Source organism: Hippoglossus hippoglossus, chromosome 1 (assembly GCF_009819705.1).
Source record: "Hippoglossus hippoglossus isolate fHipHip1 chromosome 1, fHipHip1.pri, whole genome shotgun sequence".
In the NCBI taxonomy this organism is placed as follows: Eukaryota; Metazoa; Chordata; class Actinopteri; order Pleuronectiformes; family Pleuronectidae; genus Hippoglossus; species Hippoglossus hippoglossus.
In genome coordinates this window covers 11629682-11657113 of record NC_047151.1, presented here as the reverse complement: position 1 = coordinate 11657113, position 27432 = coordinate 11629682, and the positions used below count along the sequence as shown (strand labels likewise).

General features: G+C 40.2%; 1 protein-coding gene across 2 annotated transcripts in view; it reads left to right on the top strand.

Annotated features, from left to right (window-relative positions):
• The window catches only part of LOC117769814 (zeta-sarcoglycan), a 317874-nt gene that overhangs the window by 179927 nt on the left and 110515 nt on the right, over positions 1–27432 (top strand). For both annotated transcript variants that reach the window (XM_034598967.1, XM_034598960.1), the window contains exon 2: positions 942–1151. In XM_034598967.1, the coding sequence (XP_034454858.1) occupies positions 942–1151 (210 nt within the window). The remainder of the gene's footprint in view (positions 1–941; positions 1152–27432) is intronic.

Sequence of the window (27432 nt, the reverse complement as noted above, 5' to 3'; positions counted from 1 at the left end):
GAGAGAAAGTATTGCAGGGTGGAAAAAGAAAATCAACAGTCGCTGAGGTGTTAAGGTCATGCAGCCTCAGCAAGTAAAGACATTATGTGTGTGAGAGAGACTGATAAAAAGAGAGGGAGCGATAGGAAGTGAATTAGGGAGAGAGAGAGAGAGAGAGAGTTTGAAGTGGAGAGAGCAAGGTAAAGAGAGTGTGAGAGAGTTAGAGGAGGAGATCATAGAGATAGTAGTGCCTTGCAGCCAGTGTCCATATCTCTTGCCACCAATGACTCCTCCTGCTGCACTACAACTAATGGACTCTGTCCTCCTCTGCTGTCTTATCTGCCCCTTCTCTCTCTCCATCCTGCCTTTCTATCTCTCACTACTTGATGCCTGTGCTATCTCTCCACTTCGCCGCTCCACCTCTATATTATTTTTTCCAGTCTCATGCCTTTCTGTTTCTGCACTCTCAACCCTGCTCCGTCACCTTTCCTCTCCTTCAATCTCTCATGCTTTGTCTCCTCCTCTATCATGTTCTGCTTAATGTTCAACTGTTTAGAACAGTTTCCATTCTTCCCTTCACCACGACCAAAACCCACAAAAGTTCATCCTCTCCTCTCTCTGCTTTATTTTTGTCTGCTCTGCAGACAGTCGCCTTCCTCTTCCTTTCTCTCTATAATCTTTCCCTTAATGCTTGTCAAGCTTCTGTGCAGAGCTGAACAAACACAGATTTTCTATTCAAAACGAGAAAGTTATAGTCGGAAAAAAATAAGAAGGAAGAAAAGTAAAAGTTATTATTCTTATTATTGAATATGAGTCACTTAGTGACACAACATTTTCAGTTTTCCCTCAAATGACTTCAGACTGTAATGAAGATACAATTCATCAACATTAATTAACTAACATCTAAGATCTTTTATAAATGAGCCATCCTGACGTGTATTCGCCATATTTGTGTCTTTCAGATGACCCAGGAGCAGTACATCCTTGCAGCGCAGCCCAACCCGCTCCACCAACGGGGGGCGTCCATGTGCGGTGCCCAGGTTTACCCAGCAGTGGGGATCTATGGCTGGAGGAAGAGATGTTTGTATTTCTTCATCCTCCTCCTCCTCGTCACCATGATCGTCAACCTTGCACTGACCATCTGGATCCTCAAAGTCATGAACTTCACTCCGGTAAGAGGCTTGTGTGTGTGTGTCTCTGTGTATGTGTGTCATTAAAATGCCAGGATGTTAAATGGGTTGATGTAAGGAAGTTATACGTGGTGGGTTAAAAGGTTTGCTGTAATGCAATATAACATAAGTGATGATAAAATCCAGGGAGTGTGTGCGTGCGTGTGTGTGCGTGCGTGCGTGTGTGTGTGCGTGCGTGCGTCAATTATGTGTATTATATTTTGAGTCTTGTCCAAATGAATGAATTACAAACTGAGATTACCCCTGGAGTCTTTGTTCAATAAGAGGATGTTGACATCATTCCAGCTGCTGAGCCTTTCTGTGTCTCCACTCCTGGTTCTCAGTGGCCTTGATTAAGGACTTTGTCTTTTGTTCAGCTGCTTAATGTGGTTTATTTTGACATTAAACTCAGGAACACCATTGGTGGTTTGGCCTAAAATAGATCTCATGGAGTATCATGAAAATGTTGCACCATTATTCTGCTTTGTCGTTCTGTATAAAAGGACCAAACATGGTGGGTGTTGTTCTGGCTTTTAGTTGGCAGCAGATCTAGTCACAGATTCAGATGAGTGTCTGTGTAAAAGGCAGGGCAGCGTGACGAGGTGGAACGTGACACTGTTGTTACACGTCACGGTTCTGATTCCAGAATACAATCTTAGTTTGTTTCTGTAGCATAATGTGGGCTCTCCTTAATGGAAGTATATCTGTTGATAAGTGGCTTTAGTTTCCAAACACAGCAGCGCTGGCTTGTTGTTTTCTAGACGATCAGATCCTTCCAATAGACCAGTCCCTGTTTACTGACAGCTGTGCCCCAATCTGTGTATTCTGTATTGTTAGTACCGCCCATCCCAATAAAAAGTTCAGTTAGCTTAACCAAGTTGTTTCAGCGCAACTTTAGTTTGAATTTGATCAAACCTTAACTTCAGCTGTAGAAACTGTGTTAGGTCACAAAGCTCTGATATGATTCATTCTTAAAAGGTACAGTGTGTAAGATTTAGGTTAAAGGGATCTATTGGCAGAAATTGTATATAACATAGTGATGTTTTCACTACTATGTGATAATCTAAATTGTACAAATTGTTGTGTTCTTTACCCTAGAATAAGCCCTTTATATTTAAATACTCTATATTTACATCGGGAGCGGGTCCTCTCTATGGAGGCCACCATGTTTTTTACAGTAGCCCTTGACTGGACAAACTAGCTGCAGCTGCAACATGAAACTTCACCACTTTATGTCACTAAATCTTACACACTGAACCTTTAACCATTATATATTGTATGTGTTCCTTTAAGAAAGAAATGTCAGTTTGGTTCGAAAGTCTCAGTTAAAACAAATTGCTGAAGGGCGACTGCACTGACCTGTTTTACTCCTCTGGGAAACACTGAAATCAGCGGAATCAGTTCAAGTATTCACAACTCATCTCAAAACCTGTTTTTATTCATTGACTTTTTGATGAAGCTGAAAGTTGTTTATGTTCATATTTCATATATTCTTTTTTATTGCTCATATTTTTGTGATTTTAATGTATTTTTTCATTCCGTCTTGTTATTGCTGTTGATGTCCAGACTGTGCCGCTTTGCTTTGTAAGCACCTTTCGGAAACCACTTTCGAGGCACAATGGTTTTGTGCCAAATAAATGCATTTCACTTGACTGATTGGGGAAAAAGAAGCAGCAGTGAAACATTATACATATGCATTTGTTTAAATCTGGAAAAAATTAAACATTTTAGGATCCTGAACACACAGAATGATAAGACCAGCACTTTTAGGGCAAAAGAAAAAAGGTTTGTTTTGATGTATCTCTAGTTGCCTCTGTATGTCTTTGTCTGTGTCTTTTTAAGTCAGTCTCTCTGAGCATGTCATCCACGGGTTACAGCACCCATATATCAAATATCCCATAATGCCCCGGGGCTCAAGAAACTACTCTGTGATGGTATATATGCAAATGAGGCAGGATTTGACCTCTGCAAACCTCTGGTAAAGCCTCCTCGCATCACGACGTATGTTTCAGTGAGCAACTTCAGAATATGGGGGAGGAAAAAAAGAGAAGGGGAGGTGGGGGGAGTTGCTGAAGAATATGCCCGGGGGGAGGCAGCCAGCATTAAGTATAAAAGAGGAGAGGATATTTTATAGGCTATGTACCGGTGTGTGAAAAACAGAGAGTGTAAGAGAGATCAAGAGGCAGGACGAGTTATAAAGGCACAGAGGAAGGAAATAAAGTGCCTGAACAGAAGTTAAGTAGAGAAGCTGTTTTGATTAATATAAATGTGAGTGTGATACTTGGAGCAATATAAAGTAAAACTCATGCAATTTATACAAATGTACAAACCTTGCAAATATATCATCTTAATAACCTCAGGAAATGAATTGAAGCTGTCGATTAATCTATTTATTTTATGTGTTTATCTTTTTAATGTTATCCTTTGTTAACTGAATATATTGTTGGGCCTGTTGATTCTGATAATACAGGTATCGGTCTGATCTGCTGTTGTTTAGTCTTTTTGTCTGTTATTTGGTGAGTTATGTCTCTATAAAGTCATTTAAATGATAGAAACCAATCACCATAAAATATGCCAGATAAGTGAAGGTAGATTAGATCATGCATTCATTTATAACCTTGATATAACAATGACTGAGTCTATCTCCAAAACAGAATATCCAAATCCAGCTCGACTGCATTGGTCGCTTGTCTTCATTAATAACACGTGGAGCGGTGTATTGAAAAGAGAGTGGAAGTCAGTGTTATTTATATATTTAAATCATTTTCAATCTCTTCTTTAAAATCAGAGTGTTCTGGTCAGGATCGGTCGTATATGGATACTGACGATCTTTTTGATCATGAAAAAAGATCACAGCAGCCATAACAGAACCAACTCCGTGTTTGACAAATGATCCACACTTTCCTCTTTGCATCCTGTTGATAAAGCCAGATTTATCTAACATTAGTTATGGCCATTAGGGTTTTCCTGCTAATTGAAAAGGAAATGAAAACATCCTGGAGAGTATACTTGACGTTATTTTTTCTCCACCATGCAAATCATTTACTGCTAATGCAGAATGGCTTGCTCATCTGTACCAAGTCATAGAGCCATTTTATAGTTTTGTTTCAAAGCCTCATTATTATCCCCTTCACTTTGATTGTCACTGCTTTGCTACTTACTTGAACAACTCAACCTCAATCTTAGCCTTTCTGTCACCTCTGAGCCACTCGAGATCTTTCACAAACTAGCATGACACAACTGCCCATGAAACATAAAGTAGCCAGGCATCCAATTACTCTTGAACCTTTTTATTTTCGGCACCATGTGCTATCTCCCACTGTTATATCTATATTAATGTGAACCCACTCAGATTAAAAGTGAGACAGGGCACGTGAAGTTAATATCGCAGTGTGTCGCACAGAATCAGATTCTCTCTGGGAAACGGATACATTTTGCGAGCTGCCACAGGCGACGTGATTAATGAAAAACACTGGATTCACCGTGTTTCTTCAAATTAAATATGCTGAAGCACAGAGTGTGAATAAGAGAAATGAAATGTTTGAATTAAATATCCCCAGAAAATGTTACTTCCTGTAAAAAGATAAAGTGCAGTGTTATGTTGAATTATGAAACTCAATGTTTCTTAAAAGACCCCAATATCAATGTAGATACACAAAAAATAAAACAGCTGAGACATTTCTCAAAAACAATGACTCAATTAGACACATCAGGTTTTAGAATATGCCTTAAACTCTATATTTATGCTGCAGCAAATTCATTCAAATTCCAGCGGGGGAGCCACAATTTAAAATCAAGTTGCAGAAAGTCCAAGGCATGAGGTGCAGCATACATAAAAACCTCTTTGGTGTAATTCAGTGTGGACTTTGGGAACCATTTATAAACATGAGTCGTGGGAGCAAACATCATAGCTACTTAAACCTTTTTGAACTTATATAAGTGAGAGAAGAATGACTGGATAGATAAATATAATCCAGTGCTTTAACCTACAGGAGGTCAGAGACTGATGTGGGAGAGCCTCGGCTCATGTTTTAAAAATACATTGTTTCAGATTAGCATTGCATTTCCAACAATATGTCGATTGCTAATGATAAAAAAGTTTCATACCCACATATATATTCATTTTAGTGGCAATGAGTGAACATGGACTTGTGGGATAACAAAAAGGGATTGACTGCAGTATTGTAGAAAACAGAATGATGCAGAAAACACATTAATAATGCACTTGACCTCTCTCGGGCCTTGTTTTTCGTCTGCTGTCAGATTTAGACTGATCTTGAAAGAAATATTGTGCAGACTGACTTCCTGTGTGTTATCCTGCTCCGGCGTCACTTCAGCTGTTAGTCCTGTGCCTAACAGTAGTTAGTTAGGCCTTTTATATCACACAAAATAGATCAGTATGTTCTGTTGGAGAAGGGAAAAAGAAACATGGATAGAGAAAGACTAAGAAAGATTTGATTAGATTTGGCCTCTGGCGGAGCCAAAGTGCAGAACACAAACGCAGTAGATAGATGGTGTTGGATAATTTTTGACCATCCTCACACATTACTGTATAGCCCACTATATATTATGTTTATAATGTAATATTATATTATATTTGTAAAGGAGAATAGTGCCTGTCTAATTCCACAGATACTCCCTTCTCTCTCTCTTAGCAGTACCCAAGGTCAGGTTATAGATAAAGGGCCAACCAACAGTACATTGTAGATTCTACGCTCAGGGACTTTCATATCTAACTCAGATGCCCCAGACAGAGAGGCACCAACTTCAACTCTCACCAACTTGAACTATTTGGTGTATTTCACCAGTGGCAATGTGAAATACACACAATGTGATTTAGGAATGGATGATTTAGGCTTAACTATCCAATAGGACACCTACATGTAACATAGAGAGGGAGAGCAATTCTAGCCATTCATGGATGTGCTGTTAGAATGGATGACACAAGTAGAGGAAGGTATACTGGGAGGCTGTGGAAGACATCGTCAGACTTGGGGGGAGACAATTACTCATGTTACTGTGTTAGCGTTTGTATATTGTTCCACCTTCTGGTCTCCTTGATGCATCAAGTCTACAATAAAAAACCTTCTGCAGTTCTCCTTTCACCAGCTTCCAGAAAACTTCCATAACAGATGGTTTTAAAAATGTTTGCTCAATTGGATGGAGCTGGAGAGGGGTGGTGCAGGCAGTGGAGTCCAGAAGGAAGGCAGACTGGTGGTGATCAGAGTGGAGCTGGTAGGCTGAGGCCCGGAGCAGATGAGGTTGGAAAAACAGGTTGACACTGAGCAGCTGGTTCTGTAGCTAAAAAAGGAGCAAGGGATAAGTTGGCAGCAAAGCGAGGCATAAAAAAATCACTAGAAGATACACGTTCCCAAAGCCACACTGGTGGAAGGACGATCTGGCGAAGACAGGAGAGATGAGCTGGGGTTTTATAGACTGAGGAGCGGTGGCGTTGACAAGGAGATGAAGCTCAGCTCCCAGGCAGTCCAGAGGAGGCCCCGCCCAGCTCCAGGTAGACACACACACGGAGAGAGACGGACAAGACACACTGGGAGAAGGGAAAACACAGGGAGAACACAAGGAAAGAAAAGGGAGGCAGAAACCTGGACCTAACAGTAGGATGGGAGCAGGGACATGGGATGGGGATTATTAGTGGAAGAAGACAGGTAGTGAATGTTAAAACGAGTGGTTTCATTTGTGTCTATGCATGTGTATAAATGTGTGTGAACATGCACACTTATTTTCTCCTCCTCCTCTGGGTCAAAAGCAACTTGGAGGGGGGGGGGAAGTCTAAAATCAGTCTTTGTAGGAATGTCATCACAAACAATATCTTTTCATCAAAAAATTCCCACAGTGAATGTAACAGTGGATAATGCAATGGATAAAACACCATTATACCTGCCCCATATCTGAGGAAAGGATGCAAGTGGTCATTTAAGCTTGAATTCATCACAACAAACAAGTGTTGTCATCCCAAAGGAATATGTGACCCAACATCGGCTGCTGCGCTCGTTAAAGGAGCATACAGTCTCCACACACACACACACACACACACACACACACACACACACACACGGTAATATTTAGTAGAAGCTTCATCAAAAATGTCACATAGCGGCTATATTTGCATTTCAAAGAATGTTACTGTTGTGTTTGTCTGCATTAAGCTGTAAAAGCGACCTGGGAAAAAAACAGTGGAGGATTGTGAAAAGATCCCCAGAATGGTGTTGTATAAGATCTGCTGTTTATGATCACTGCACATTGATAACAGCATAATAATACATAATCAATCCGTCAACTCTGAATCAGAATCAGTCAATAGTATAGGTGATGGATAACAGAATTATTACAAGTGTTATATCCTTAATTGTCTAGTGAAAAAGAAGTGAGAGTAGTGAGAGCTCGACGGGCTTCACATGCAGTGGTTATATCACAGCTCCATCCTTTTGTGTCTGGATGTGAGAAAATGGTTTTGTATGATCATTTTCGATCTCGGTTTCAGAATCATTACAGGCCAAGTTGCAATCAATGAGAGTGTAAGCGACATGTGATGCTTCTCGTGCTGCTCGTTGCTGCGTTGCACCTTCACACCTCTGATACACGTGTTTCCATCAGGAACATCCAGCTGCTTCCAGTCTCTTTGCAGTGGCGTCCCTGAAAAGGATGACGCTTATCATTATTATCATTGTGACTCAAAGGCAGGGGATATTAAAATACATACAAACACATACGCGATGTGGATGTGTGCCTCCTTTCTTTCTCATTTCTCATTTCAAATCAGACTAAAGGGCGTTGCTTCTTCTCCAGCTTCACGACTGTCATTTCAGTCACCACCATTCAAATCATGGCTGCGGCATAATGACGGCCGTTCTCAAACTTTTGTTTTGTCTGCAGTTGCCAGATGCGATCCTCATTGTGATGGTGTGGAGAGAAAAAAGAGATCTGCTTTTGAAGAGACAGCTTTGGCAGCAAATTGGAGAGAAGGGATGTGTGGGGAAAAGAGTGTGTGTGTGTGAGAGTGAGAGAGACAGAGAGAGAGTGACAGGGAGACTGAAAGAGGAAATACGTGTATGTGTTTTTGTGTGTGACAGCAATTATTCATCAATTGTGCATGCTGATGTGTGCCTGTGTTGGAGTGTGTGTTTGTGTGTTCATGCTTGTGTGTGTCTTTACCCATATTGCCGTGTGTGTGTGTGTGTTTGTGTGTGTGTCCTACCCAAGTCCTATGGGGCTTTCACTACAGAGAAATTCAATTTCAGTTGTCACTCACCAATCAGTCTGCCTAATTCCTGGTCTGGACTAGACTGTGTGTGTGTGTGTGTGTGTGTGTGTGTGTGTGTGTGTGTGTGTGTGTGTGTGTGTGTGTGTGTGTGTTTGTCATCAATACCTGCTCCATCTACAATAGTAAACTATTTAAAACACAGTTTGTAGTGTGCTGTTCTGCATACTGACTTCTTATGATATGTGTTTTTCTTTAAATACTCCTCTTACACTCTAAAGTAATAAAGCAAATTTAATTGATCAACATTCAGAATATTTTACTTCTCCACAATTTTGTTGTCGAGACTCAAAGTCTGAGGAAGAAATATTTGTGTTTAACTTTGTGCAGTAACTTTGTGAACCTGTAATCCCAAACCACATTAAACCAATACCACATCAACGTGATAAATGGAAACACAATAAAGCTGTTAGTGGTCTGTAATTTGCTTCTGTATTCTCACACATAGGTGACAATAGTAAAGTTCTACTGGCACTGTTTGAATATCCGCTTTTTATTTCTAAGTCCTGATTGGATGCCAATCAGACGGACCATAAAATAAAACTTTATTATTGAGGCACTTCCTAAATCAGAGTTACAAGGTGCTTTAAATACGATAAACCAACAATGGGGAAATCAATAAAAATGGCCAACATTAATTACCAGTGGGGTTTATGGCTGCAGAGTGTAGGTTTGCAGTAGGGAAATACAACACAAATAAAACAGTTGAAAAACAAATCTGGCCTGTGAGTAGCTTATTAAACTGAGGCAGTGTTCAGTGCTTCCAGAGCAAGGGTTAAAGTCGCTCCCCGGCCTCCTTAACCATAGCTCGGTCAGTAACGTTTAAAATTGAACAATAAACAAACAATGAAACATGAAGACACATTTGGAAAACCAGACTATAGAAGACTAGACACAGGCAAGTTTAAATAAATGAGTTTTGGCTGCTTTTTAAAGCCGTTGACAAAGAAAGGAAGTGTGTTCCAGTGTCAGAGTGCAAAGGAGAACCAGTAAGCCCTGGTCAGAAGACCTAAGTGACCAGCTGGTGATAGAGAGAAATATTCAACCACAGTCCAGTCTCAAGGTTTGCTGTGGTGTTTCGGAATCGGTGAGCCTGTTACACAGAACGGGGCTTTCAACACCACATTATTACAAACAACAGGCAGGAAGGGGTTTCAGGATAAGGGGCTCTGTAAGGTGTGATGAGGTTGTAAGCAAGAACGGGGGGAAAGGGCAGAATAGGGGCACTGTATTCATGAAAACAGGAGGGGGTGCAGTCTCCCACACCGATCTGGATGTAACAACTATGTGGTTTCAGACAGTATTCACCAAGAAAGGAAGGGGCTCACTACCCCAAATGTGTGTTTTCTTCCTCGAGAGGTAGAAACATGTCAGATCATCAGAGATGCACACAGCTACCTGACCAGGCAGTGCTCTATAATTTAGAAACACAACCATGTTTTGATGCTACTCAATCTATTCAACCAATCCACTTTAAAATTTAGAAAATACAAAGTAGGCTGAACTTTTTTGAAAACCCTGACACCTACGCTGATTTATAATGGCCTCACACATGCCTTTATAAGCATTTGGAATAAAACATGAATATGGGCTTTTGCTTTCTCTGGCAAGAAGTACATGATTGTGAAATTTGGAGTGACATTTACATGATGTTTTGTTTCTCTGCCTTTTCTGTACCAACCTCCCAACAAAAGCAGGATTAACCATTCAGCTCAGTCCCCAGGATGCCTTGTGGAGATTTGGGAGGCGTGTACACCAACTCGTCTGCGCTGCTTTCCATTACCCATAGCACTTCAACGCATACAGACTCCAAATGTGTCTTCAGAGAACCAAAGCTCCACAAAAATAATAGTTATTTTCTCTGCAAACAATTGACTAAACCTTGTTTTTGCAGCATTTAGGATAATTTTCAATGTTTGCCTCCATCTGAGCCTTTCCTCTGGTTTTGGCTGCATTTGTTCAATCTTTAGATTCATTATGTTGTTTGGAGACTTCCTCAAATGTTGGGGTTTCTTACTAAATCATCTCAGCAAATATGTCCAAAAAATCCCCTAGATCAAAATGTGAAGCTAATTGAGGTCAGTGCATTTGTAAGTGCCTCACATTACCTTACTGAAAAACAAAATGCATAGATATAATGACGTTTAATGACGGAGGAGATTAAGGGAAGAGAATAAAGGGATAGATTCAACTTTCCGCTTGCCGAACATTCACTCGCTGCTGTTTAGCAGACAATTCGGGTTTGCCATTCCCTTCAGGCAAATAGTGCGATAGGTACGCGATCTCAATTAGCGGATGAGTTGCTCTTTGCTGTCACAGCTGCACTTTTGATTTATGTTGATGAGATGTGTATTTTTTCATAAACGCCTCGCCTGGGGTTGCTTTGTTTCTTCACAAATAAACTAATCTCGGTGACTGGTGTGGTGGAGAGAGAAAAACAAAAATAGAAGGATCGCGGCGAAGGAGGCAAGCAGAGAGGGATGGTGAATGATGCATGGAAGAAGACAGATAGGAACAAGGGGGGAGATGGAGTGAGAGAAGGAAGTGTGTGTGTGTGTGTGTGTGTGTGTGTGTGTGTGTGTTTGTGTGTGTGTGTACGTGTGCGCAGTTTAAATAGAGTGTCCCATCATCCACGCTCAGCTTCTCCCTCCTGTCCTCTGCCTCTGGGGTCCTTAGGGACTTGGAGAGGTGTCTGTTTCACTGCCTCATGGAGTGGAAGTGAGTGGATGATGGGCTGGCAGAGACAGGCAGTGTGGAGTTTGATGTGTGGCCGTCTGAGTCACCTTCACTATCTTCCAGTCCAGGTCCAGGGCCAGGGCCGCTGGATACCTATGGTACATGAGCTGTTTGGTTTTTGTAGGTATATATTTTGTCAGTTATGCTTTGAATTGTTAAAGACACACACACACACACACACACACACACACACACACACACACACACACACTCACACTTAAATACTCATGCACTGTTAAATATTTGGTTTTCTTTATTATTCCATGTAAACCCAGTGATAACACCTTGGGTTATTTATTGGACATTATAGGGAAATGATATTCTACATCACTTGATCCCTTAACGGGAGGTCACTGATTAATTTGAGGGTAATGAATAATAGTGCCGGATACAAATGTGGTAATTTAAATGCCAGTGTATGATAAGTACTGTAAAATACTTCAGCCAATATCATAAATTCAATCACAGCTCATTGTCCGTGTTAAAATCTATAATATATTTCTAAACAGATCATCAGCACTGCATGCACTAGGTTTAAGGGTCTCAATGTTATAACACTCAGTTCACATTTACTGTTTATTTCTTTTTTTAATTAGAATGTGCTGTTGAAGGCAATATGAGCTCCAGAACCTGCTGCTCTCAGCTCCTCGTCTAGACCAGCCACCGTCATTATGGCTGTTCACACTTGCACTCACACACGCACGTCTGCCAGCACGCGCACGCACGCACACACACGCACACACAAACACACACACATTTTTCTTACTTTGTCAGTAACAGTGCTGACCTCAGGTGATGGGAGAGTCCAGCGTGAAATACCCCCCTGCGTCTCTCACACACACACACACAAACACACACACACACACAGACATTGGAGAGGGGTTAATGTGTCGTATCCATCAGACTCAGAGTGCTGACACACATGATGTTAATCGCTTGAGTGGTCAATGCACACACACACACACACACACACACACACACACACACTCAAACCCACACGGTACCTGGGAGACGTTAAGAATCGCTGGTAGTTCAATATGCAATAGATTTATACTCAGTTAAACGTACGGGGGGAAGTGTATTAATGCTGGTTGAAACAGATTATCTGACTAATTTGTCAAACTACTTCTGTAAGTAGATCAATGCCATCAATTAGAACATGAGACTTTTTCTCATGAGGTAATTAAGTTCTAATCAGAACGTGGCGTTCATGTTTCCCATGGGAACATTGAATTTTCACAAAGTGTCACTTTTCCTTCATTTGAAGCCACTGAGCTCAGTGACGTTATCATATGATTGACAGGTTGAATAACCTTCTGGTTCTGTAGCTTGATCATTTGATGTAGAGCCTGACGTGGCTGTAATAATCATCATCCCTGCAGTGGTGTTGGAGACAAGTCAGACGTGCGCCGCTTGCAACCACAACGATGCAATATGCAAACTAAATATGTGGTTTCAGTTAGGTTTTAACTGGCATGTTGAGATTTATCATATCACTGGATCTACGATGAGGCTGCAGCTTCTGTTAGAGAACTAGAGTTATCATTTTGGTTACAAAAGATGGTTTGAAAATACTGAAGACTATGGTGAGTGGCACGGCTCACAATTTGATATCTTTTGAGAAACATTACTTGTTAAACTGTGGATGAAAATTTTAATGAGCTAATCTCCATATAGTTTGTGTGTCCTACAGCACCTGCACAGGGACCCACACATACATAGACACACAGGGGTGACAAAATGTACGTTTACTGATTTGCAAACCAAAAAGCTTTGCATAACGCTTATCCGCTAGTTTTTTTTTCTTAAACCTTTTGTTTCTACATATAGTTTTGCTCTTTAGCTTGAATTTGCCCATAGTTTTCAAGCTTGAAACACATGTGATGAGATTGTATGAGCACCCTGCCCAAACACACTCGCAATCAAATTTGAAACAAGACATCACAGCACCACCCACATGGTTTGACTTACAAGTGAGGGAAGGATGCATCGGATCTATATCGACAAAGAGAAAAGATAAAAACAAAAGGCAGAAAATGAAGGAAACTGTCTCTGTGATTTCCACTTTAAATCATTGTCTGCAAAAAACAAAGACGTCTTTTTATAGCGTCAGCAACATTTTTAGTTTAAACTCACTGAGACAGGCAAGAACTTTAACATTAAATCACTTTGATGTGTATTTTTATGCACAGACCTCAGGGTATTTTTGTGTGTGTGTGTTTGTGTGTGGGTAAGACAACAGTTGTGTCGGGGAGTATATGTGACAACTACATCTGAATCAGTCAGCACTTTAGCCCTATTATTTCCAGTGGCAATATGTCAAATGATGATAAATAAGGAACACACACACAAACAGCTGACTGCCTGCCTGTTCGTACAGCTCCATAAGCTCCAGTGTGTGTATGTGTGTGTGTTTTTGTAGCAGGGGGTGTTCCATCTAGTGTGTAAGTGTGTCTGTACTGTATATGTGTGAAGGCAAAATGTCCATCCGTCAGCAGTTTTAGCTTTGTTATCTCCACCGGCACTCTATCAAAGATATAAACAATGATAAATAAGGAACACACAGTCAACTTAATAGTGTGTGTGTGTGCGCGCGTGTGCGTACACGTGTGTGTTTGAAGGAGAGACCAGTTACTCTGTGTTTAGACAATCAAATGCAACATTTGTTTGAAAATGTCTTTTGGGATTTGGGGAATATGCATGTTCATTTGCATGTGCGCGTGTGTGCGCATGTGTGTGTGTTTGTGTGTGTGTGTACAAAGATAGATTTTTTTTCTCCATTAAATGAGAGGCCTTAAAGTTAAATCATTCTCAAAATAATCCCTGCTGAGCGGGCATCTTCTCTGCATGGTGGCTCACGTTTACCATGCATATTACATTTACATTTTTGCATATCTCCCGTCATCATACATATTACATAGTCCCTGTTTGTTAGCTTTTGTTGGAGCAATCAAAGCAAGCAGATGGTGGTGAAGGAAAAGAAGAGAATGATGACATTAAAGGGAGTGGATGAGATGAACATTTCTCGTGCACAGTCTTTACATTCGCCATGATATGGATAATGACTCCTGTGAAGGCCACAGAACATACAGATGCACTTAGTGCTGTAGTTTGGCTTCTAGACTGAGTAATACACAGAGAAGCTGCCTTATACTCCCTGTCAGATAGACACTTGATGATGACCCTCAGTTCAAAGCATTCAGTTGCTGCTCTGACTCATGCTCGCTGAGTTAAAATGCCCAAGTGAGTACTTGAGTTAAGGAAACTCTCGCCTCAATTTTCTTCAAGCCGCGATTCTGCTGCAAACCTGTGAGATGAGGTGAGATGATGGTTATGTGTTGTGATCACAGCATCTTCACCACTGCTACAATGGAAAAGAGAAGAAAAAGCTTTCACAGAAAAAATGTATACAGTTGAAAAAAGGAAAGACTTTAGAGAATATGATGCATTGCTTTCGATCAAGCCACCCCGTATATAAAATAATTAATCTAGGGGCGGCGTATAGCTCCCCTGTTAGAGCTTCCGCCCCATTGAGGCTAGGCCTCGCCCGTAGTGGCCCGGGTTTGATTCTGACCCATGGCCCTGCGCGGCAAAATTGCTAAGGTTCAGCAGTGGCTCAACCTAAGCCACTGCTGACACTCTATTCACTTCCATCAATCAGTAAGTGAGTCTAGCAGCTATCGCAGCATCATTATGTTGTATTAGCTTTATTTCTGCTATGCTATGTTTTGATGTTAACATAAGACAACCTGCTTCTCTTTATGTTGGGCTCTGTCTGTCTCTGTCTTTCTTCTCTGTTTTTGTACTTTTCTCCTTTTTTCTATGAAATAATTGAATCTTATAATTGAAGCGTCCCTCTGGCCGATCAAATGTAGCATCTGCCATCAGTCAGTCAGTGTCTTGGGCTGAGTGATTCACAAATATCCCCCTCCTTTATTAATTGACGGAGGGAATATTATTCTAATTAAAAGCATGTTTTTGGTGATAGTGTTTTTACCATTAACCTGATTTAAAAAATCATTTAATTGGCATTCTGCAGCCCCCCCCCCCCCGACATTATGTGTCCTCAACAGCCTCCTGTATGTATCCACCTATATGCACTGATGAGTGTCCCACAACATTAACAGCGTCTGTTATTGTGACCGTGATGATGAATGTCCTCATGACTTAAGGAGGTAACTCAAAAATTGTGACTGCTCCACAACCATAATAGCATATTTATCATAGTTACCATGGCAACACAGGTATGGTACACTGCTGGTACAGTCCTATGGGTCGCATCCAAAGGTAGGGACAACCTATTTTGTATTCAAAAATACATCTCAGGAACGTGTTGCTGAAGTGTCCATGGAACTCTTCAATGGGCTGGATGCTATCTGACAAGTACACTCCACCCTGGTTGTCTCTTAACAGTAAATACCTCTAGGCCAGTCCAGCATTGCATATCATTCTTTACCTAACAGCCGTTTATAAACACTAAAAAATATGTGATTAACCTCTTAACCTCCATCTTTAACATAATTTGAAACATCATACAAACTGGAGTCCCTTAATTGTTTGAATTGCCTTTAGATATCAGCCTTACTCCACAAAGAGTTAAAAATGTATTCCCTGCTCATTTGTGCATAAAATGATTTGTGGAGGAGATGAAACTTTAATGATCCCCGTGGGGGAATATGATTGTTGTGGAGGCAAATAAGATACAGCAACACAAAAGACCAGGTTATAAATTAGAATACAGCGGTTGAGGTGATATCAAACATAACGAAGCAGACAATTACCACACTCCAGCATATTCATCGCAGTCATGTATAATGCTGTGTATGAATTATTGTGTTATAATATACCACCACGTTACAAATAATGTGTGAACAACAGGCTGTTGAAATATATGGAGAATTATTTTATTTTGTAATAACAGCATTTATTGAGCTATTGTATGGGATCAGGTGTACGGCTGCAGAGCCTCCGAAATCCAAGAATCACTGTGAGATGAAGGAATGAAAGAATTCTGCAACAGTAATGGACCAAGCTCCAGTGTTACAAATCACTGCTTTTCCACCGTAATAGCCTTCACCCAGTTCACTGAATTACTTGCATAGTAAAAAAAAAAACATATCCTCTAATAATACTGCAAGACTAGTGCATGGGCTCTGAGGTTACCATTTTGGGTGTAATGGTTCACTACTGTACTTAGTCAACTGTGCCTGCAATACTGTACGAAAAGCTATTACAGCAAAAACACTGGAGCTTGCTCTTTTCTTATGGTGGCATAATGTTTTCTTTCAACTTAGGATGAGTGATGTACAAACATGGCAATATGGGATCTGCACTGTGTCATTTGCATGTCATTACAAAGCTCAGGCCCACACAAACAAATGCATCTAGAGCTACAGAACTTCACACCTTACCCACAAAGACCAACTATCCATAATCTATACCGCTTTTTCTTTGAGGGCCGCGGTGGAGCTGGAGCCAATCCCAGACTGCCACACTGTGCGAGTGGCAGGGTTCAAGTGGGATCTGTTGCCAACGATACGCAGGGTTGATATATAGAGAAAAACAACCTTTCACTCTCACATTTAAAATGACGGTCAATTTAGAGTCTGCAAATAACCTGCATTGGTTTGGCCTGTGGAAATACCACAGGAAGTATGAGGACAAACAGGAAGACAGACACTGACTGTTTACTTTAAACTGATGCAGAATTTTCTTTAGTCTTTCACTTTTCCAGTTTGATTTCCTGCTAGTATTTTACTGAACAGTGATTTGCAATAGTACACGTTTTTTGGTGATCAAAAGCCTATAAAAACAATTTAAACAATTCATTGTCTGAAAAATTACATTCTAGTATTGTCATTCTCCAGCACTGAAAGTCTGGGAAAGTCAAATGTATTGTGATTCATATAAGTTAATGTCAATAATTTCTGCGTTTGTACTCTCTGCAGTGTTGGTTCTGGTACAATCGTGGGATTTAGGGATTACCTTAATCAATGTATGAGCTAACTCACTGGCAGATCCCAAACTTTTAGATTTCTCTCATGTTTCACTCTGTATGATTTTCTTCTTTTTACCCTTCATGTCCTTTGATTTCTGTCTTTGTTCTTGCAGTGAGGAGCCTTACACAATGATCCTTGGACTTATACTGCGTTTGTAATGATTTGTACTTTTTTTTTTAACTTTCCATGGTTTTATTTTGGGTGCTGCTGAGTTTCTTTGATACATGAAGGCCATCTTTAGAAAATGTGTGCAACTAGGTTACTAAACACACCCAGTTGTGCTGTTCGTCAGAGTAAAACTACACTTGTAAGATGCCTCTGCTCTATTTAAAAGGACACTTCTATTTAAAAGCATTCAGTTGACGTTTTAAAAACCATTATTGTTTTCATTGTACTGAGTGAGTTTGTAAAAGTGCACAGCCGTATTGTGTCATATTATACTGTTGAGGTGAAGGCACAAAAACCCTGTATTAGCCACATTTTAGATTTAAAAAACGTCATCACAAGCTTTTAACATGGTGCCTACTGCTGTGATATGAAAGTGAAAGGATCCATAAGAAAGTGATAAAAACTGCCTAATACTTTAATTCATTTACTCCCTCAGGATGTTCTTCAGTCATAAATGTGACGTGAGCCTGACATTCTCTTCTTCAATGACATTTAATGAGAAGCTCCCACATTCATATTACACATACCCTTCCCACTCATAATTTCCCACAATGCATCGTGAGAAGTAGTTATCAACCGATTGTCACTAACCAAGCAATATCTACCATCACACATTGCGCAGCCCGACCTGTCGTACAAATGTAAATAGAAGCAGAGCATAACAGCACAAACCCAGTCAAGCAAGTTTAGTCTACATTTAAAATATAAAAGTTTATGTTGTGCGTCATAATCCTGCGACGATGACGTCATTTCCAGCGCAGAGACAATGTGTCAAGTTGAGACCGAAAGTGTTTTTATTTATTTTTTCCTAATGAGCTCAGTATATAGTCCTTATATAGAAGTCACTATGAAGTGAAGTAGTGGTAGGTGAATGAGTGGGTGATTTCAGACACAGCCTATGTGATTCAAGGACACTGGCTTGATTGGTTGTCGTATTTTTTATATCGCACGTGTGTGTGTGTACAGGACATTGTTGCACAGGTTTAAAGACAGTGTCTATCAATGCTGTCACCAGCTGTGACGGTGACACAGCAAAGCAGTCCACTGCTTTGTCATCACTCGTCCTGCCTGTGTGTGTGTGTGTGTGTGTGTGTGTGTGTGTGTGTGTGTGTGCATGTGTCGGTCTTCACTCACAGCAGCGTCTCCACTCTTCATGCAGCAGTGATGTTGTCCTGAGTCCAGCAATCTTTGTGCCAGAAGTAATTGAAGAATTTCCTCCAAAATGCTGTGCAGCCATTTTTGAAAAATATTACCTGATGTTCATTTTCCAATATTTCATTGTGGTATGTGATTGCTTTCTCTGAAAAGTCTTTACTAAGCAAAGGTCTAAAGATGGGAAATACGTTTTCACTCGTCTGCAGCTCCTTGACAGCTTGTGATCTCTTATGGTCAGTGTTAAATCCGTTTCTTCCTTTCAAATGGTACTGGGCAGCTTTGAAAATCACTGAAAAGAGAAATTAACTTTGATTAATCATGATATTATGAGTCATTTGAGAAGCATGTATGACAAATGGGTAAGTATTTGCTCATTTTCCTACTCGATTTTGAAAGTAAATAGAACCTTTTCAGGGAAGTTATTTTTTTGGGCCATCAGAGCAAATAATTTGTCAGCCTGAACTGTTGGAAAGTGTGATGAGCATCAGTCAGCTAATTTAATGATAATCTAAAAAACTGTACGCAGCTCACATTCAAAGTATGAGCAGTATAGATAATGAATGGATGTTTGCAGCCTCATCACATATGCATATACAACTGGGATGTGTCAAAGCTGTTACACATGGAGGATTGTGATCACATTCTGAGGAAGTTGGCTTAAAAATCATTTACTTGAATTTTGTATTTGATCAAAGCCAGAGGCGTTATGTTTTTTAGTTTTCAAGATGTTTTTTTTAAACAGTCAAAGGTCAAGGTCACTGTGCCCTCACAACATTTTTTGCTTAAATTGAAAATAAATGTTTAATTTGTCAGAGGTCAACTATGATGTGAGTTTTTGGATATTCTCTCCATTTTAATTTCATTTCTCATTTTGACTGAGAGACTTTCACCAGCGCAAGGTGCTAATTCTGTTTCACTCTTCATAACACTTTTCATATTACAGTAGCGCTGGCCGACAAAATAGGTTTAGACGTATGGCTAAGTGGGCGACTTGGCTGTAAATATGCCTGGTGCTGATTTTAAACACAGCACAAACTATAGTTGATGTAGCTTTGGATAATCAAGCTTGTCTTGAGATCGTTCTGGCATACCGGGGCATACCATCTCCCCCACTCTCTCTTCTTTTCCTCCTTCCCCTTTTTTCCAGGCCCCCTGTGTTGTTTTATGCCTCACTCTTGTGTTCTTGTCTTTTGAGGCTGCAGTTTCCATACAGCTCTTGCAGACAATGTGTGTGCATTTGTGTGTGTAGGATAGATTGCCAGTCTTCTTGTCCTTTCCTGCTCCTCTCCCAGTTTTTCCTCCTCTACAGGACAAAGAAGACAATGAAGGGAGTGTTTTATTTCCCTGTGAGATGCCCTCTTCTGGTGGATGAGAGCACTGACAAATGAGGTGACAAAGATGATGGGGTGATATGAGAGGGAAATAAAGAACAAGAGAGGGCGGGGGGGGGGGCAGGTTTACATAAGAAGAGGAAGCAGGAGGAGATGAGAGACAAATAAAATGAGGAATAGAAGAGACGACATGATTTGAGGTGAGATGAAAAAGAGAGCTAAATATAGCAGAGGATACAGGAAAAATAGAGGATGGTGGAAGTGAAGGGAACAAATGGTAAATGGTGGGTGAGGAGATGAGGGTAATGAGGGGAGATGAAGTGATGAGAGGAAGAGGAAGAAAGTTATAAAAGTGATGATCTGATTGTATCCCTTGTATCGATGGAACAAGCCCGGTGAGGAGATTACTAAGTATTTGATTTGCTCTGTAGACAATTTCCTCTGTGTTTACTTTGTCACACACACACACACACACACACACACACACACACACACACACACACACACACACACACAGCTCGAAAAGTCCATTATTGCACATCAGCAGCTTGTTATTGCCATTATTATGTGGCTCACATTTTTAAAAGGGAAGTTGTACTGTATTAGACACTGTGTAAATCCAATACGGAATTGATCACGGCACTGGGCCCCTTTTTAAAATGGCAATTTTGTTCCAAGTGGAGAGAAGCCAAAGCAGGTAAAACAATGGCCTCCTCCCTCAGATTTTGGGTTATTCTTACTAAATGCTTCTGTTGTGTGTTTCTTTGATTATAAACTTGCTGTCAGAATTTGATCCCAAACCAAAGAACCAGGGGAACAAGCCAAGGCCATGTTTGATTATGATTCTCACCCATGCCCCATGCAAACACTGACTTCCACTTCAAATTTTCACAGTTTAATATTCAAGTCATTTTTTTATTTTTATTTTCCTGCTGTTTACCTTTTTCTAGTTTTGATGATTGGCCACAGACAGAAGCACGAAAGCTGAGATGGGAGTGAGAATGAACAGAGAGAGGTTTGGGTATAGATAATAAAGGAGGGGTGGAAAATCTGGTGCAGAGACTGGCCCTGCAAAGTCCACTTTAAATATTTGCTCAAGGTTTTTCATTCCTACCGTCACTCCATTAGGTGGAGAAATGTTTGGTCCCAACTGTGAAATCCGGCACAAACCGTGAAATGTGGATGGATGGATATTTAGAGCATAACTTATTTTTTTTAAATACCTTTTCTTTTTGCCTGGATCCAGTGTTCCAACAATTGTCGAGCACGCTGATTGATTCTTAGCTGAATTTCTTCCACTGGTTCACATATAAGCTACAGGCTGTTCTTGTTCAAAATGCATTTTACTACAACTAATATGCAGAAAGCCCTTTAAAAAAAAGGTCAACCTGAAAATCATAAAGCTATTTTGTAGAAGCTGATGCTGCGTGCTTATAAATATTTTAATTTGCACTTGTGTTGAACTAAAAAAATGTATAATATCCAGGTTTTGTTTATCAGGGAGCACAATTTAAATTGCCTTTAATTTCCATGGCTCTGGCTGTGTTGAAACACTACAGCTATAGAAGCACAACATACTGAAGCAGTTGATTAGGTTTTGGTCAGAGCTTGTTCTTTAGATGTAACCCTAACCCCTTTATTTTGGCATCATGCAACAGTGTGAAAACCTGAGGTAAAATGCAGAATACAATATTTTGGTCAATGCTAGTTCACTTATGTATTTCAAAACCGGTACATTTAATACTCAAATAGTCCTCCGCACAGTGTATACCTCAAGCCAAGGCCCAACAGTCCCTATAATTCAGTCAAGCTGCACCAAATTTGATTTAGTATTAGATATCTCCAAAACATGACAGATTGTTTTCATCAAGTCCCTTGAATTTCCCTCGGAGAAATCTGTGAAAATACATAACACACATCTCCCAATGTACAACAAAATGAAAACAAATATATATATAATACTGTATCATACCCATAATACCCATATCGCATCCTTCCTCCAAGTTTCATGGTAATCTGACTGGTAGTTTGTGTAAATTTGCTTACAAACAAACAAACATACACAGCAACCAACAAGAAATGGACAATGTAGAAAACATGACAAAATAATATAACACAATGACTAAACAGGGATACTGCAGTATATAAGCAGGATTCTGCCTTTGTTCAGAAGTCTGTCAATTGATCTCCTCCCCATGGATTTTTTTTGTACAAACCATATTCTATGATTTAATCTAGCTGCAAGTCTTTTTTTCTTGTAGAGGCAGGGGTCAGATTTATTTACTTGACATTTACAGGTAAGGAAAAAGGGACAAAAAGTGCAACATTTTAGAGGACATGGGATTTCTGGGTACTGATGATAAATGGTATCAGCCGGTTAGAAGAAATAAGGAACTGTGTTATCATGGGGCATTCCCTCTCTCCTTTTGTCTTTGCACTGAAGGGCAGGTTTACATTGATTGTCTCTTGCGGTCTAATGGGGATTTTCTTCAGTTTTTGCAAAGCTGCACTCAATCACAGCTGCTGTGACACAAAGAGAAGGGAGGTTATGCCCCATGGAGCAGATTCATCTTCCAGTCTTCTTATGATTTATTCCTTTCTGGATAATACCCAGTCTCCAGTCCTACATATTTCAGTTTAGAAATGTGGCAGGGACATGCTCCTCACAGATCCTCACACACAACAAGAGCATCACTCTCACCTAATGAGTCAGAATGACATTACCTTTGCTCTCATTGGGTTCTGAATCATATTGTTGAAACATATTGCGGCAATACAAATGAGAATGAGTTTGATGGGGTCACAACACACAGCATCTGTAGTGTACAGTGTCTGTGTGACGAATCAGGAAAAGAGGAAACATGATTGATTGCTGGATGAGATAGCAGCAAATAAACTCAGCAAACTATGAATTATTAGTTATTGGGACATCCAATCATCCGTTACCAATCACCGTGGCTTGGGCAGAGCTAGCTGTTGTATTACACAAGTTAAATCTGTGTTTATGTTTCTTTAACTGCAAAACACATTGTAAGGTGATACTAAAGAAGCGGAAGGTTAAGTTGAAAAATGGATGTTTACAGAGGAGCCAGCCGTGTCATCAACAGGGGAATCCCTCCTTCTCTCTCTCTTTGTCTGTGAGAGTATAATGGCAGCATCTCACTGCCTGTCGGGGATCAACTTCATTTCTTTGCGGCCTACATTCAATCTCTTCATCACTTCACAGTGGACAGCAGGGGCATAATCCATTGAACACACTAGAACACATTCATCTCCCGGAATTTTCTCTTGTAATTTATCTTAGTTTCACTCTGTGTCTTAAGCTGCATGGTAAATTTCAAAGGGAATATTGCTCTAACCTTTACAATGCTAACTCAACACAACAGATTTGCAAAGAAATGTTGGAACAATACAGGGAAATGAGGATAATGAGGCCAAATGGCCTTCTTTGAAATGGAAATGTGAAATATAAACCAGTCTAATGAGTGGTCTTCATTTTTGATCTTTTATTGGGGACTGATCTATTCTATTATCATCCTGCATTTGGGGAAAAAATAGCCCTTCTTTGTTAGATAATGGAAAAAGGGTAAGCCTTGTTCATCGTCTGTGGAAACCAGGCCAGAAGTAGCCCTGTTTAGTCCTGAAGTAGAGCACGTGTTAACCCAAACCTCAAATGACACCTGTCCCTAACTTTGTGCTCAAAATCTGTACCAGAAACCAGATGAGTGTCCGGCCTGAGTAGTGGTCAATGTCCCATTATTCAGCCTCACTGAAACAGGACTCTTCTGACATGGCATACAGACATGATCCCACATTTTGATGTTATCTTACAATGAAGTTCTACACCAACATATATAATGTCTAGTCAATGGAGAGCCCAGTGAATCTGACACTGCATAACATATTAAATTAATAATTCAATTCATATTTTACTGAATTAATAAATATTGAGCGATAGATTGAGAAAGGATTATTTAATTGTTATAACCTCCGTCAAAGAGGTTATCTTTACTCCGTTTCTTTTTATGTTGTAAGCAGGATCAAGCAAAAACTATTGAACAGCTTTCCTTGAAACTTGGTTGAAGAGTCATGGTCGAAGAAAGAACCCATTACATTTTGTCGTGGTTTGGACAAAGTGGTAAATCTTGGAATACTTTTTTTGACATTTCCACCTATTTCTAAGGGAAGAAGTTCTGCATCTTGATGAAAATATCTGCTACGTGTAGGTGACTGATATTTCTGAGTGTGTGTAATTCTGTGCTGCTTGATTGTGTGTAAGGGGCCTGTTTGGCCAAGGATGAGGCATGCGGTCCACTCACTGTCCTTCTAGTTGTATTAAGAGACTTGGAGGTTTGAATGTTGAAGACAAAACTACGGTTTCCTCTGTCAACACAAGGCAAACTATTTATTGTTTTGCAGCATTTTTGCCTTTAGGAATTTAATTTGTGAGATGCACAAGGAATTTTATTTATTTTTCTGAACAAATAAAGGAACTGCCCATGTCCCTGACTGCAGCTGCATGTTTTCACTTTATTCCCAAGAGAGAATAAAAAGTGTTTTTAACATTACGACACAGTCTACACAAACGGATACAAAATCATCACAAGTAAAGTTTGACATTTACGTCGCATTACATCTTATTCTCTATACAAACAGTCACACACTCTACACGCTCTGATGTACAGCCAATCAGAATGTGTGACCTCTGACAACCATACACTTTCCCACTGATCATAATGTCACCTGTAAACGCAGGAGCCCAAGCAGATGTTGTACATACAGCAGGTTGACTTTGCTGAAAGGCAGTGCAGCGTGGGGCAAACGACATATTTTCCGTTTGCAAAGGCCTTGGGAGACGAGGCTTTTTCATTTGACAGATACAGATAATAAAAAGACTCCCCTCTATCACCCAACAGGGAGCGACTTGCCACTCAATTCCTTACCATTTCAGATAGAGAACGAGGAAGGAGGATCCCTCTCGACACCTGTTTGCTTTGTATTTATTTTTCTTTTATGTCTGATAGAGATGGATACTGACAGAATGAAAGGAAGATAAAAGTTATGGATTTTTAAAAAAGAACGGGGATTGACGCGATCTTTGCAAGGTCGGACAGAAAAAAAAAGACTCTGCAGGGGGCCTGTTTACATGTTTCCACTGGTCGTAGAGTTTCAAGGTAAGGGAGCCAACTTTTACTGAAGGGCACTTTTCTGTTTATCAACTGAATTATTAACACAAGTTATGATAAAAAACTACTGACATTGTTTTTTTGGTTCTTCAGGAGCTTGTGTGTAGCCTCCTGAATGAGTAACAGTTAAGAAATAAACTTTTACATATTTACTTTAAAATCGAATGGATCCGATCATGTGGGTGGGGTAGACAAGGTCGTCCACTAATCAGAGGGTCATTGATTCGATCCATGCTGAAGTTCCCTTTGGCAAAATACTGAACCCAACACCGAGCCCTGATGACTGTGAAAGAAAGTAAATGAATGTGTGTGTACGGGTACTTGAGTTGTTGATAAAACTGGAAAAGTTCTATATAAGTACAGTACATTAACCAGTGTGTGTGATCATGTAGCTAAATTAAAATCCACACTATACTATTAACTAAAGATTTGCGAAGAGACAGTATTTTTTGCGTTTGGTACTTTCTTTCTTTGCAGGTGTGCCAGTGCTGCACGCTGCCACACTGTGTTTTGGCTGGTGTTCTGAACACCTGCATCCCTGACTCACTGGGTTTAGTGTTTGTCAGACACCTGTTGTTTGTCTATGCAGACAGAGTCACAGTCGAATCACCATCGGTTCCTTAGAGAAAATCCCAGTGAAAACAATTTGGCGTCCAAATGATTCTCATGTAAATACAAAGAGCACAATCCCCCATAGAAACAGAAAGGCCATAGAAAAGGAGGGACAAGATATCCCCATTGGTCACATAGTTCTGTTTGAACATGAATCTCCTTTGCCTCATTTTATTTTCACAGCCGCTCTTGAGTGGCCAGTAAAAAGTGACAGCAGAAGTGGAAAAAGAGGGATGTTATGCAGCAGAAGTCCAGATCCGCTTTATAAACTTTGGTGTCATCAGTCTGTATTTTGTGCCTTTTAAGTCACATCAGCACAATCAAAAGGTAAGTCATCCTGCTCAGTCTGTCAGCTCTGGAAACCGGCAAGGCTGCACAATTTTACTCAGCTCTCAATTTCAACCAGCATGGGATCAATTCAGTACTCTAGTAGTAATAGTGTTTTATATTAGCATTGTGTAGTAGTATCGGTAGTTTTACTCGCAATCATCAGACCTGACTGGAGTTTTATGAATTAAAGATATTTGCAGTTACTGAAGATATGGTTTTGGATAGAGACGAACATTTTTTTTGTCAATTAGGATTACTTTTAGTGAATAAATGAGGAGTGTCAGTTAATTACAGGAGTGACAAACCTCAGGCCTGTTTTTATCACTAAGCAAAAGTGAAAACTCGTAGCCCACATATTTTCATTTGTCTTTATGTTGGCATGGTTACATGCACTAAAGGGCAGCGCAGGGTGGAGAGTTTCTGACAACAATGATAATGGTCCTCTTAAGAAAGTTCTTATTGCTGTGCCTGAGAAAATTAACTCTAATTAAAGTCTCACCTCAAATAAGGTTCTGACATTGTTCAAATGTCTTCCTTGCGTCCTATGGTTGTCTCATTTGAACTATGGACTACACCTTCCGTAGTACTGCTCTAACTTGCCTGTTTTGTTCATATCCGTATGATTTCCGAGGCATGCACAAATATGGACAAAATGAAAGAGCATGAACAGAAAGCTGCATCCTTTTCCATACACGTATCTAAGTTTGAGCATAAATGACCCTTTACAGTTTTTGTTAGTTTGTGTAGTTTGATGATCTCCACCATGCTACGTCTTATCTACCACAGAAAATCCAAGTCACAGCTCTAATTGTGAAGCCTTTATTGTATTTAACAAATGCCGCTGGTATCCCACCTAATAATATGATGTGACTGTTGTTCTTTAGAGGTGAAATTCCTTTTCATGAGATCTAAACATTTATTTGCGAGCCCTATTGTTTGCTGGCCTATTGTTTTTCTTACCGAATGACAGGACACCAAAGTTACTGATGGTTGTATTGTTTGTGTCTATGGTAAATCCCCGCCCCCCATTTACAATAAAAGTCAACAAACCTTCAGTTATTTCCACCAGTCTGGAGGGATTACTGTAGGTTAATTGAACATGTTTAGGTCAGACGGAGCACATTCTTCTCCTCATCTGCAAACGTATGTAAGCTGTGTGTGTGTGTGTGTGTGTGTGTGTGTGTATGTGTGTGTGTGTGTGTGTGAGTGTGTGTGTGAGTGTGAGTGTGTGTGTTAAGGAGAGCAAAAGCAGACGTCTCTTCCTTCCACGATGAACAACCTTCTCATTATTGCTGTAAAGGTCTTTCTCGCTGTTTTGTTGCTTCATTGTCAGTGGAAGCGACTCCAGGCTGGATTACACCACCCACCGCCTCCGAGAGCAAAATTACATGCCGCCACTGTTTTGTTTTACACTCACACTGAGGGACAAAATAGATACAGCTAGAAATTTAATAACAGCCTCCAATTGTTTTTCATTTGTCAGAGGAA